The sequence below is a fragment of the Hyla sarda genome, chromosome 5, assembly GCF_029499605.1.
Source record: "Hyla sarda isolate aHylSar1 chromosome 5, aHylSar1.hap1, whole genome shotgun sequence".
NCBI classification, from domain to species: domain Eukaryota; kingdom Metazoa; phylum Chordata; class Amphibia; order Anura; family Hylidae; genus Hyla; species Hyla sarda.
Window position 1 is genome coordinate 327813481 of NC_079193.1, and position 13748 is coordinate 327827228.

The window sequence follows — 13748 nt, forward strand, 5'->3', positions numbered from 1 at the left end:
ACTGTCCTGTGTGGAGGTCTACCCCGGGTTGACCCCGCTTTCACCGTCTTCTTACCGCCAAGCTGTGACTTACAATAAACAGAGATACAAAAAAGGGAGGGAGGGAGGGCAAAACTCCGGGTCCTGGACAGATTGAGGGGGGAAGGGAGGCACCACAGCTATAAATACCCAGGGGAGGGCCCCTGAAAGCCCGGGAAACTATTAAACCCCTGATTGGTGCACTCCTTCCCCCCCACCCATGGGACATACCACTATAGTTGCCAACAAGTTTTTACAGACGGGGGAGGGGGCTAAAAACCTTGCCTGTACATTTCTTAACCCCTTAACTGCTCACCAGTCAGGGGGCAAGCTAGTTATGCACAGCTTGCCCCTCCAGACTGCTGAGACACAATTAGCTCCTAGCAGGCTATAACTACCCCTCCCCCTTATTACAATAATTAATTAAATAATAACTGATACAACAACAATTTAACTTTTCCGTGGGTGGGAATCGGCCACAGCTTTATTTATAAAATTACTTATATAAATAACAATTTAACTGTAACAAAGACACCGATTGGCTTCTTACCAACCCGAGAGGTGCTGCCACACTGTCCTGTGTGGAGGTCTACCCCGGGTTGACCCCGCTTTCACCGTCTTCTTACCGCCACGGAGGAGACCAGTTAGCCCTACACTGGGCTCCGACCCCCACCCAAGAGAAACTGGATAGCCAACACCTGGGGCCACCTCAGCCCCCCGGCACACCCAAAACATTTCCTCTCCAGGAAATCCGCCCACAACATTTCCTCTCCAGGAAATCCGCCCAACACATTTCCTCTCCAGGAAATCCGCCCAACACATTTCCTCTCCAGGAAATCCGCTCAACACATTTCCTCTCCAGGAAATCCGCTCAACACATTTCCTCTCCAGGAAACCCGCTCAACACATTTCCTCTCCAGGAAATCCGAGGTACCTGCCACCAGGACCATTTTTTTAATTTTTAATTTTTTAAATTATTTTTTTTTTTTTTAATTTTAAATAACCCGTGTGAACTTCTCTCTCAGACTCACCCATACACCGAAGAGTGCTGCAGCACTCGCACCACCTTGCGGAAAGCCGCTCTTAAAACAAAAACACACATGGGAAAGATCAAACTGGGCGAAAATAGCAACATAACATGCAGAACGCCCGCGCCCCACGTGCAGCGCTACCCTCTCGGGAAACCCCATCCACCTCCGCCGGCCCCGATACAAAAAGAGAGCAAACCCCGAACTCACAAAACAGTCATGGAGCACGAGCTGCGTCTCCCGGATCGCCTAAACAGTCTCGGACCGACGGGCCTTTTTTTTATTTTTATTTTTTATTTTAAACTTTTTCCATGAAACGCAAAAAATAGGCACCCAAAAACACGGACACCCAAGTCCCATGGAAGGAGACGAGGAGAAAGAAAAAGTGCCCCAACCACATAGCCCTGAAAAAAGCTAGCGCAAAATCTCGGATCAGAAAAATTACGCAAAACGAAAACCAAAAACCCGACCCGCAGCCGCCACCAAGCGACCCAAAAATGATAGGAAAAAACCGGTCGCCGACAGCAAGGCCACCCACTCGTGGGCCCAGCCGGCATACACCACCTGCAAAGCAGAAAGAAAATCACCCCCTGCCATGTGCCGTGCGCCAACCGCACCCCACTGGATCGCAGCACAGCGGGAAAGCCAACCAACTTTTTTATTTTTTTAAATTTTTTTATTTATTTATTTATTTATTTATTTTTTTATTTTTTTATTTTTTTTTTTTTATAGGTGATTCACATTAACAGGTGAAGATCCCAGCATCACATACTCAGAATGTTATTTGGATACACTGAGAACACTGCCAAAATCTCGAAACTCCTAGGAGAGGTGACACAGCAGATAACTTCCGTTATCACATCCTATTAAAACGAAACAGTAAATCAAACATCAGAGCCTTATAAGGTTACATCAAGGGGCATTCCAGGTATGGAAACCAAAATTTTTAATTTTTTTATTTTTTTTAAGTTTTTATCCGCCGTCCACAGACCCTCTGGAACCTCCGGGACCCTCCTCGACTGTAGACATCCCGGCCTCCACACCAACACTAACCACTCGCAAGCGCCGTACCGTGAGTGCGACCAAACCGCAGGAGCCACCAAAGCGGACCAAGAATTACACCACTCCCCCCAAGGACCCACGGGCCGGCCGCACAAGCAAACCTCCGGAACTACAGCCAGAGAAAACGGGACAAAACGTCAACACCCAATACCGACCCCAGGGAGCGTAGCCCTGAAAGAAATCGTAACTCCAAACAGCGAAGCACTAGATGCAACAGGCAGAGCACAGGAAGAAAACACGCCCCCTGATCACTCAAATCACACACCAGAAAAGAAGAAAAGCATCACAAAAGTAGCGCGCAACCAAGCACAGGGGCCATGCCAACCCACACAGTAACGTTACAAGTCTAAAACATGAGCTGCCGAAGCAAGCACCCAAAGTCCCACAACCAACACCAAGGGAAAAGCTCAAACAAAACCCCAAGCATGGCAGAAACCCACCGCAGCACCACTGGAAAACCAAACACCACACCAACAACCGACCCAACCAGCCACAACAGAGAACAGAGCGAGCTCCCCGTGCGCTGCAATGGGGAACTGAAAGCAGGCCAGTCCACTGCCCAACTCCTGAAAAAACCCCAACCAACCGAAATGTCAGCCCATAGCGTACCAGGGGCACATATGCGGGGGCACAAATACCAGACACCCTCGGTGGCCAGAGACAACCTGCAGGAAAAAACTCCGCCCAGAACCATAATCCATGCGGAACATACAGTAAACCAGCAAGGACTGGAACAGGGGCACCTAGCGAGCCCCGAGGAAACCAAAACAGAGAACATGCAAACACTCCCCGTACACAGGAAAACTGCAGACCAACGCCACACGGCATGCGGAAGACTACAACAAACCACACCCAACAAGCGTAGAGCACAGGAGAATCCCCCTCTGGAAAAACCACCACAAACAGAAGAACCCACAAGGAAAGACAAACTGAAACCCAAGCAAAACCTACCCACCGCCACATCAGCTAAAGCACCCAGCACGACATACAGGAGTCCCATGCCTACCATAGATCGGGAGCAAAACAGGAGAAAACATCAGACAATACACTAGGACAAACAGAGCAGCGGAGAGGGACTACAACTAGTGACGGAGAGAAACAACAAACCAAGGGGGGAGAAAACCAAAAGAAACAAAACCGTAACTGGGTGCCACCGATTCAGGATAAGGAACAAGCCTCAGGAGCTAAGTCCACAAAACCCGGTCATCCAGCCACACCAAAGCACCCCGTCAAGAAGAGACGTACCCAACTCACAACCAGAGACCAACATAGACATACACCTATATCCGAGACCCAAACCCACCAAACACACAGGAACAAAAGGCGGATACTACCCTGAACAGCCATAAGCACACTAACCAGGGAAGGAGAGGGCACCAACCCAGCCTAGCCAGCTGAAGACAACTGGCCTGCCAAAACCCCAAGAGCAGGCACGAAAATAGAGCCACCACTGCCCCCCGCAACAGAACGCTCACTAAGTCCAGAAGATGGAGAAGGCACAAAAGATGGAGGAACCACTTCACCACCGCAGGCGTGGGACAAGGCACGCTGGAGACCACCTGGTTGCGGGTACTCTGCCGCCGCCCGGAATGGCGCCGGGAAACCAGCAGCAGAGGAGAGGTGATGGAGGGTTTGGGGTGCAGTGGCTGCAAGAACCATGCGCCGTGATCTGAAGTTTACAGCGGTACCATTGTCGTGTCAATTAGAGTTGTGATTATTTATTCTTTTTTTTTTTTTTTTATGTATAAAAAGCGACCAAAATACGCTATATGGAACTGTAGAATATATATATGTAATTATTAATTTGCGCTTACACCGCAAACCATGCAATCAAATGAGGATGTATAACTTGATAGTTCGGACATTGACGCACGTGGCCTTTGATACCACATGCGTATGTGCATTGAAATCTATATAGTTTGTACTTTTTCATATCATTGTAATTTATTATTTATAATTTTTTATTTATGTATTTATTTATACATTTTTTTTTTATTTTTTATTTTTTTTAATTCATTTATTTATTCATGAATTTTTATTTATTTATTTATTTATTTATCTTTTGGCGCGTACGCCATTGAAGGAGTACTGCAATCGAAGATATATTTAAATAGTACGGACATGTACGCAAGCAGCGATACCGTATAGGTGTATATGCTTGATGTAATACAGATATTTATATTTTATTTAATCATTTTATTTTATTTATTCAGTCATTTAGTAATTTATTTATTTATTCATTTTTTTATTATTTATTTATTTATTTTTTATTTATTTTTTATGTACGGGGGGGGGGGGGGGGAGTAGTGATCCAACGTTTAATGGCAAGGGTTAAATTGATCTTCATAATTTTTTTTTTTTTTTTTTTTTTTGTGTGTGTGTGTGCAATGCTATAGCTCCCATAGGGAGCCACAACACTGCACACACAGTACCTAACACAGATCACTTGCCATGTGTTAACATGGCAATGATCTGGGTCATCGGTGATTGACTGCTCAAGCCTGAATTTCAGGCTTGGAGCAATCAATCCACGAGCGGACGCGCAGGAGGCAGGTAAGTGACCCTCCTGCTGCGTTCCAGCTGACCGGGACATCGCGATTAATCGCGATGGTCCCGATCAGCCCGACTGAGCAGCCGGGACTCCCATACACACATTCAGATGCGGCGATCAACTTTGATCGCCGCATCCAAAAGGGTAATGCCGGACATCTGCCCGATCGGCGATGTCCGGCATTAGCATGGGTCCTGGTTGCTAATAGCAACCGGGACCCCGCGGCTATGATGCGCGCTCAACTTGTGATCGCGCATAATAGCTAGGGACACGCAAATGGACGTTAATAAACGTCCATTCGCACAAACCCGCAAAAAAAAACAGCAGCAGCCACCCAGGGGGCCGCCACTGCAGCGGAGGGGACTGTAACGGGGGAAAGAGGCAAAGCGCGCTCAAAAGGAGCACGCATGGGAAGGGGGCTCAGGGCCAGGTAAGAGGACTGAAGGAACGGGCAGAGAAAAGGATGAAAGGAAGGGACAGGAGATTAACGGAACGGGCAGGAGATTAACGGAACGGGCAGGAGATTAACGGAACGGGCAGGAGATTAACGGAACGGGACAGGGAAGGGGATTAAAGGAACGGGCAGGACAGGGGGAAGGAGAGCGGGACTGTGAGAGGTCCGCCAGCCTCCCGAACCCAACGCCAGGGTGCAACAGCCAGGGTGCAACAGGAGGGGAGGACAGCTCAGCCACAAGCGAGCATGCCAGCCCTCACCCTCCTGCTCCATCCAGGCCATAAATAAGGGGAAGCCACATACCAGCCAGCAGTCAAAACTCCGGGTCCTGGACAGATTGAGGGGGGAAGGGAGGCACCACAGCTATAAATACCCAGGGGAGGGCCCCTGAAAGCCCGGGAAACTATTAAACCCCTGATTGGTGCACTCCTTCCCCCCCACCCATGGGACATACCACTATAGTTACCAACAAGTTTTTACAGACGGGGGAGGGGGCTAAAAACCTTGCCTGTACATTTCTTAACCCCTTAACTGCTCACCAGTCAGGGGGCAAGCTAGTTATGCACAGCTTGCCCCTCCATGTCTTGCATTAGGAGGAACCCAGGGCCAACCGCACCAGCATATGGTCTCACAAGGGGACCAGAGCCACTTGTGTGGGTTGTAGACTCGGTCTCATACTACCACTAGAGTGAAAGCACTCAAAAGTAACCAAAACATCAGCCAGGAAGCAGAGGAACTGAGAAGTGGTCTGTGGTCACCACCTGCAGAACCACTCCTTTATTGGGGGTGTCTTGCTAATTGCATGTGAAATTGTCAATCAGTGTTGCTTCCTGAGTGGACAGTGTGATCTCACAGAAGTGTGATTGACTTGGAGTTACATTGTGTTGTTTAAGTGTTCCCTTTATTTTTTGAGCAGCGTGTATACATAACAAAAAACATTTTTGTGATTTCTATAATAGCAAAGAGTTGGTTTGAAATTTAAAATGGACTCTCACCCTTTGAAAATAAAACATGTAATTTACATAACCACACCCATTTTTATAAAACTGTGTAAACCTTGGGTCATTCTCATGTAAAACAGTTTGAGTCTATGATGGGGACTTTTCTGTGACAAAATTTTGGCGCAAAAAGCTAAATTTTTTACGTAAATATTGATATTATGTAGCTCTAGTTTATGCCCTGGCGGTGAAGCTTAAATGGAAATTCTGCAGAACCCAAGTCAGCGTTAGTTGTCTTCAGTAACCAGTTACAGTCAAGTCAGCACCAAAGTTCAGTCAAATTAAATGTAAGAGAAAGTCTACTACAAGCCTCAACAAGGCTTAAATGGGTGCTGTCAGATACAAAAAAACTAACTTTTGGTATGTTGTAAAGCATGTATAACCAATAGGTTTTGCAATTGCTTTCATTAGAAAATTTTCAGTATTTCATACCGAAATAGCCAATCAAACAACTGCCCCCCCTGCCTGCTTGGACACATACTAGTCCTGCTGTGTCCATGCGTCATCACCTATGTCATGGACACATTTCCTTGATTGACAGCTGTGAGTGCAGGGCTCAGAGATGGAGGAAAACTCCTCCCACTGTCAGCTTGTGTCCCGCTACTGTCAGTGAGGACAAGCTGGGAGTTGTAGTTTTGCTAATGCTAGAGGAGATGTGAGCAGACAGCATACTGAGGGAGGGGGCGGAGACCTGTACAGTGAGGCCACACCCCCTCCCTTTGAGAGGAATTCAGACTAGTGAGCTAAATTAAAAGTGTGATAAAAATAAAAAATAAAGGTGCTAGACACATAAAAATTAGATGTACATGGTCAGGATTAGGTACTGAGTGATATATTTAAAAAAAAAAAGTTTTGTTTGTTTCTGACGGGTACGGTTTAAGGATTCCTTGGGTCTCTCCCTGCTCTGCTCTGCAGTGTGAAGGATTATAACATCTCTCCTGATCCTCAGTAAAGGCGGTTTTCTGTAACCCCGCTTCTTAAGTACTTATTACCCCAGCGCTTGGCCCAGGAGGACTGCTGCAACCTTGGAGCGTGGTGAGTTATGCTACCCTGGCGTCATGAACTGTGCCAATTTAACACCCAGCACACTTAACACCAGTGTTCACAACAATTGCTGAAGCACAGGCTGGGACAAAGTCCAGGAAGTGACCTCAGGACTAGCACTCCTCTGTGCTCACTCCTGTCCTATTAGACTCCAGCATGAAAAAAGAAAGGAGGGGGTTACAAAGCAGCCTGCAGTGATTGGATGAAGAGACCAAGCACAGCACAGCAGACTCAGGGAGGAAGTGACTTCATGGTGAGTGAGGGTGGGATAAGTGCTTGCCTCGGACACACCCCTTCCTGAGAATGAGTCAGAATGAGTGAGCAGAACAAATGCAGAACAAAGGGATTTGTGAGCCACTAGACACATAAAAAAGACATGTAAAGTAACTGCATGACCTAGTGAGTAACATATGGAAGCATTCTTTTAAACTAGAAAGAACTACATACACAACTTCCTCTGTAGCATAGAGCAGCTGATAAGTTCTGGAAGGATTAAGATTTTAATATAGAAGTAATTTACAAATCTGTTTAACTTTCTGACACCAGATGATTTTAAAAACATGTTTTTCCTCTGGAGTACCCCTTTAATCTATTATTTTTTTTAATACAGCAGCAATAAATTTTTGTCTAGTAGGATATAATAGAATTATCAAAAACAAACAGATAACAAACAAACCAGAGAACTGTGTGTACTCTGGTAACAGAAGAAGATGACACATACCAAGGTTAAATTGGGGGCTGTTTGGGGAAAAGCTGTTATTCCTCTGAAGTCTTCGGTTAGATCTTCTCCCTGACCACGGGATGGAGAGCATGTGAGGCTTCGTAGGTCCTTGTCTGGATGGGAAAAAAGTGAAAGAAGAATTATTGTTGTTGCTTTTATGGAGCAGTAAAGTTGTCTGTTGGTTTAGTGTTCATAGACACAACTCCATTAAAGCTCAGTTTAGTATAGAGCCTTAAAGGGGTACTCCGGTGGAAAACTTTTTTTTTTTATCAACTGGTGCCAGAAAGTTATACAGATTTGTAAATTACTTCTATAAATTTTTTTTAATCCTTCCAGTACTTATTAGCTGCTGAATTCTACAGAGGAAATTATTTTCTTTTTGGAACACAGTGCTCTCTGCTGACATCACAAGCACAGTGCTCTCTGCTGACATCTCTGTCCATTTTAGGAACTGTCCAGAGCAGCATATGTTTTCTATGGGGATTTTCTTCTACTCACGACAGTTCTTAAAATGGACAGTGATGTCAACAGAGAGCACTGTGCTCATGATGTCAGCAGAGAGCTCTGTGTTCCAAATAGAAAATAATTTCCTCTGTAGTATTCAGCAGCTAATAAGTACCGGAAGGATTAAGATTTTTTAATAGAAGTAATTTACAAATTTGTTTAACTTTCTGGCACCAGTTGATTTAAAAAAAAAAATAAATAAATAAAAAAGTTTTCCACCGGAGTACCACTTTAAAGGTGTACTCGACTGCTTCAGTGTTAGGAACATTTTGTTCCGCATGCTAGGTGCGGGCTTCGGGGGTTGTGACATCACGACCACGCCCTTTGTGATGTCGTGCCACGTCCCCTTCAATGCAAGTCAATGCCCCGTCCCCTCCCATAGACTTGCATTGAAGGAGTGTGGCATGATGTCACGAGGGGCGTGCCTCATGATGTAACAACCCCCGCATCCAGCATTCTGAATTTTTTTTTCTGAACGCTGGGGCAGTGGAGTACCCCCTTAATAAAGCTTCTCTTCAGTACACCTCTGTGTGCCTCCAGTTTCATATTGCGGCATGTGGAGGTTTTCTCCCAGTCGGACAAATAGATATTGGGCCTCATTTACTAAGGCTTGCATGTGTCCTGCGCCAGAATTTTCAACAAAGAATCCAAAAAACTAGTAACTCTCCACTTTAGTCAGAAAACCCTACAAAGGGGCGTGGTCATCAGGAAAAATGGACGTGTCTCCCAAAAAACCCTATACTTTCGAAAGGAACCTACAAATTTACTGATATATCCAAAAGCAGAAAAGCGGTACTCCACTGTGTTGCAAAAAAAGTGATTATTAACCCATCACTGTTATATATGTGCAACAGATGCTTCTGTTGTGGAAATTCAGATCCTGGCATCCGCGGAAAGAATAGACAATTCTATTCTTTTTGCGGAGTCCGCAAGGAAATGCATTACGGTCTGTGAGACGCCACATTTGGAAATGGTCCTAGTGCCAGCTGGATCAGGCAAATGTGTAGAATTTTAACGTGTGAACCCGGCCTTTGTCTCCTGCACCATCCTTTTTAAATCACCCCGCCTACTATAGAGGTGTCTTGGTCATATATGGTATATATACAATAATGGTACACTGCATGAAAATCTGGTACAATAGGAAGGCAATTTAAAATAAAAGACTCAATAAAACAGAAAAAAACAGAAAAGCAATAGGTCTCAGAATATGTTACCTACTAATACTAAAACATGTTCTATTGTTCTAATCTCTTTCTATTTTCTGATCATACATTTTTTTATTTACTGTATTTCGCTTTTGAGCCTTTTTTCTCAGCATTTCGAGGAAGGCTTTACAGCAAGCCCCATAGACATAGGAATGAATAGACTGGAGGGGGCCCTATTGACTTTTATGGGAGAGTGTTCTGGGCATGCTTTGTGACGTATACAGAGGTCATTGTGCAGAGAGGGGGAGGAGAAGAGCAGTGATAATCACCTATTGGGAATAGCCTGAACCTGTAAGGAGGACAATGCTGAATGCTTTGTAAATGACTTTTATTTAAAAAAAAATCTTAATCCTTCCAGGACTTATCAGTTGCTGGATACTACAGAGGAAGTTGAGTTGTTCTTTTCTGTCTGACCACAGTGCTCTCTGCTGACACCTCTGTCCGTGTCAGGAACGGTTTAGAGTGGGAGAAAATCCAAAAAGCAAACCTCTCCTGCTCTGGACAGTTCCTGACATGGACAGAGGTGTCAGCAGAGAGCACTGTGGTCAGACTGGAAAGAACTACACAATTTCCTCTGGAGCATACAGCAGAAGATAAGTACTGGAAGGATTAAACATTTTTAATAGAAATAATTAACAAATCTGTTTAACTTTCTGGAGCCAATTGATTTGGAAAAAAAAAAGTACTCTTTTAAGGTCAAGTACATACAGTCTCTGGGGCTGAATTACTATATCATATATTTGTAACATTTAATTTTAATAGCAGATGTAGTACACAACTGCACCTGCTAATATCCCATGAAGTAAGGTGGCGGCATTAGCATACATGATTGCTTCTAATCACCGCAAAACACTTTCTGGAGATCTGACTAATTGCAAACCTCTTAGCTTCTCAGTAGGATATTATGTAAAACACAGCTCTACATACAGGAGGATTGGGGACAGCTATAGGGACCAATCAGAGAAACATCTATAGATGGTTAAATAAGGGATCTAGTTTAGAATCAAATAAAACTTGTATGTACCTTACAATCTTTATGTACCCTGTCCCCTGGGACAGGGGAGGGACCATAAGCACAAGTTATTGAGTTAGGCTCTGGCCTCTGGACAGGGAACATCCCCCCGCAGCAGCTCTCACCCCTTTAGTGGTAGACTGCCTCCAACTACAATATTCCAGGTCTAGGCAACAAGCTACAACTTTTCTGGTGTGTCCCCCTACAGGAGTACTACCAAAACTAATGGATGCTTTACGAACAAGAGCAAAGCTGACGGGCCCTCTAGCAAAATAAGGCTCAAGTATCCTCTCGGCCGGGCCTGTCCAAAGTGATGAACTAGCAATGGAGCCTCCCCTCTGGATGTCCTCAGGTCAATGACTTCTCAGAGCAACTCAAGAAAACCTTGGTGAGGAAGGGATACTTTGCAAGCAGGGATACTTTTCAGCAGCTATTCAGGTGTGAGTATGTACTCACACTTGAATAGCTGCTGAAAAAGAAGTACAGCCAAGTCACGTCAGTCTAAATGTAAGTCTAAATTTGTAGTCTAAAGTCTTAAGTGACTAATTTCATCTTGCAAGTGTAGAGTAGTACAGGCCAAAACTGCTGCATGCCTCTGAGCCCAGCACGTACCACTAGGAATAGAGAACCAGTCTACTGAGGAGGACTACAAGCCCAAAAATTCCCAAGACTATATTCTACACATTGTTCAAGGACTACGACAGTGACATTCTACCAGCTCACTCTGTCTAAGATGTCTATTAAGTGTGATATTCCCAGTCTGTATCATCATTACCTTTTTCTTATATATTGGATTTGCAACATCAGTAAAAAAATAAGCTGTTATCTATAAATCCTGGCTTTTTAGGTATTTATTCCCTGGGCTTTGATCTGAATAGCTGCTTTATTTAAAGTAGGGGTTAGTGGGAACTGTCAGTTTACTACAGAGTTGTCACACTTCAGCCACCGGACACTACAACCCTCATCATCAGTAACACATACTAACTACCAGCCAAGTGTCCAAATCTGTTTCACAGCATTTACACCAGAACCCACTCCCCACAGAAAGGGATTGTCAAACCAGTCAAAGTATGTTCTAAACGGTTATAAGAGCGCGCCAAAAAAATTATCGCTATGCAGATAGGCCCAAAAGTGTCTGGTGTGATGTATCAATACATCCTCCTGAAATGGCCATAAGGATTCTACATTCATAAATCATTCTTGAATAAGTAAAATCCCTCAGTAACCTGCCGTCTGCTTATGGAGTCTGTTTTATGCCATCTCTTCTATAGGAAATAGTATTTGATCTGTTTTTCATCACAACATATAAGCTTCAGAGTTACATGGCAGGAAGTTATTGTGAATGAATTTGACAGCAATGTATTATGCAACCTTCATTACAATGCATGAGATTTGCTTTCATTAATTATACATTTCAATGCTCAGTTTCCTTTTGTTTGCGTTCATTTTATGTGAAAGCTACAAAGTGTAAAGGAGAAAGAATAAGAGTAAGAAGAGGGAAAAAGGAAAGAGAAGTCAAAGAATGGAAAAGCTGATTTTTTTATTCACCACAATTTTTCAAATTACTGGTGAATGGTGGTATGAAAAATGGTGGAAGGTTATAGTAGTCCCTTAATGTAATGTGTGGATATCCTCTTGTATACTGGTCATGTTTGATGATATCTTTCACGTTCACATGATTGTATTTTTTCATGCTGCCAATCCAAGTGAATAGTGAAGAGAATGCTCAAGCTCTGGACACCCACTTAGTATGATTGCTTTCTGAAACAATCCTAAAATAGTTAGCCAATTTGTGTCCAGCACACTTAGGCTAAGGTTCTCTAGTAAAACTCTATAAAACCCTATTAAACTGTTAGCAAATTGAGTAATGAAGAACCTAGGTAGAATAGGAGATAAGAAAAATCTGGAAAGCAGTCACCTGAAAGGGTTAGTTATCAGGGTCTACCCAAGTCCATGTAGGATCAAGCTTGGTTCTTGAGAGGAACTAGAAAGAGATCTGAAGTACTCACCTTGCCCGGGCCTGAGGGAAGAATCTTGTGCAGTCTGAGACAAAGTTCAGTGTCACTTTTACTAGCCTGAGAGGGATGCATTTAGTCCAGCACCTCTTAGCAATCCGAATTCTTGGTGGATCTCTGGTAGGGTTTGGATATTTATGTACCACTGGGAGCCAACTGGTGTGGATCCTGTCATTTCTGGTATCCAAAACATCTCAGGGACTAACTCAGAACACCTAAAGGCTGTGATACCACTGCACCAACCATACCAACCATTAAGGTAATATTTCTGTTGGAAACTTTTTAAGAATTGTAACTCCACTTATATGGATAACTCGTATGTTTAGTAAAGTAACCTGTTGAATTGTACTGCTTTCTGAACTGGTTCTTCTATCTTCCGGTCATATGGACACAACTCTAACAGCAAGGGAGTGACCAGGTTCCATCAGCTGGGCACTGTATGTGGTGCCCCATGGGACTAAATGCTGTAACATCACCTCTTTCTCTTTTTGTGGTGACCAGCAGGGTAGTGCCCATGGCCCAAGATCCATTCTCTTTACCATGATAAAACTTTATATTGTGTGTGAAACTACAAGTATGAGTTGGACCTCACTAAAATAACTGTGCTGCCCCATTGGTTCGCTACATACACAACACACCAACAGAAGACTAGAGCATAGAGAGAAAATGGGTGTGGAGAAAACACCCATAGAAGATAACAGAGAGAAGGAAAAGTGATACAGAACACAGAGAAGACCGAGGTGCAGAGATAGAGAAGAGGACACAAGAGAAGAAAGCAGAGTCATACAGGAGAGTAGTAGGAGAACAGAGATGATAGCAGTACATAGTTGTAATGCATTAAGAGGAAAAAACAGACAAAACATAACAGAAATAAAAGACAAAAGATAGAGAATAGTGATCTAAAGAGAAAATCAAGCATTAGAGTGATGTAAGAGATGAAAGAAACCGCTCATAATGAAAAGAGAGAAGAAAGTCATTAGGGAAAAAGAGAGAGCAATGAGAAGGATAAATGGCACAAGACAACTAAGAGAAAAGATTTACAGAATGTAAACATGTAATAAGGAAAACACTATATACTGCTTATGTATTGAGAATGAGTGAAGAGTGAAGAGAGGGCTATACTGTATATTGATCAT

General features: G+C 43.8%; 1 protein-coding gene across 2 annotated transcripts in view; it reads right to left on the reverse strand.

Moving 5' to 3' along the window:
* The window catches only part of NECAB1 (N-terminal EF-hand calcium binding protein 1), a 309035-nt gene that overhangs the window by 41594 nt on the left and 253693 nt on the right, over positions 1 to 13748 (reverse strand). For both annotated transcript variants that reach the window (XM_056522357.1, XM_056522356.1), the window contains exon 7: positions 7877 to 7989. In XM_056522357.1, the coding sequence (XP_056378332.1) occupies positions 7877 to 7989 (113 nt within the window). The remainder of the gene's footprint in view (positions 1 to 7876; positions 7990 to 13748) is intronic.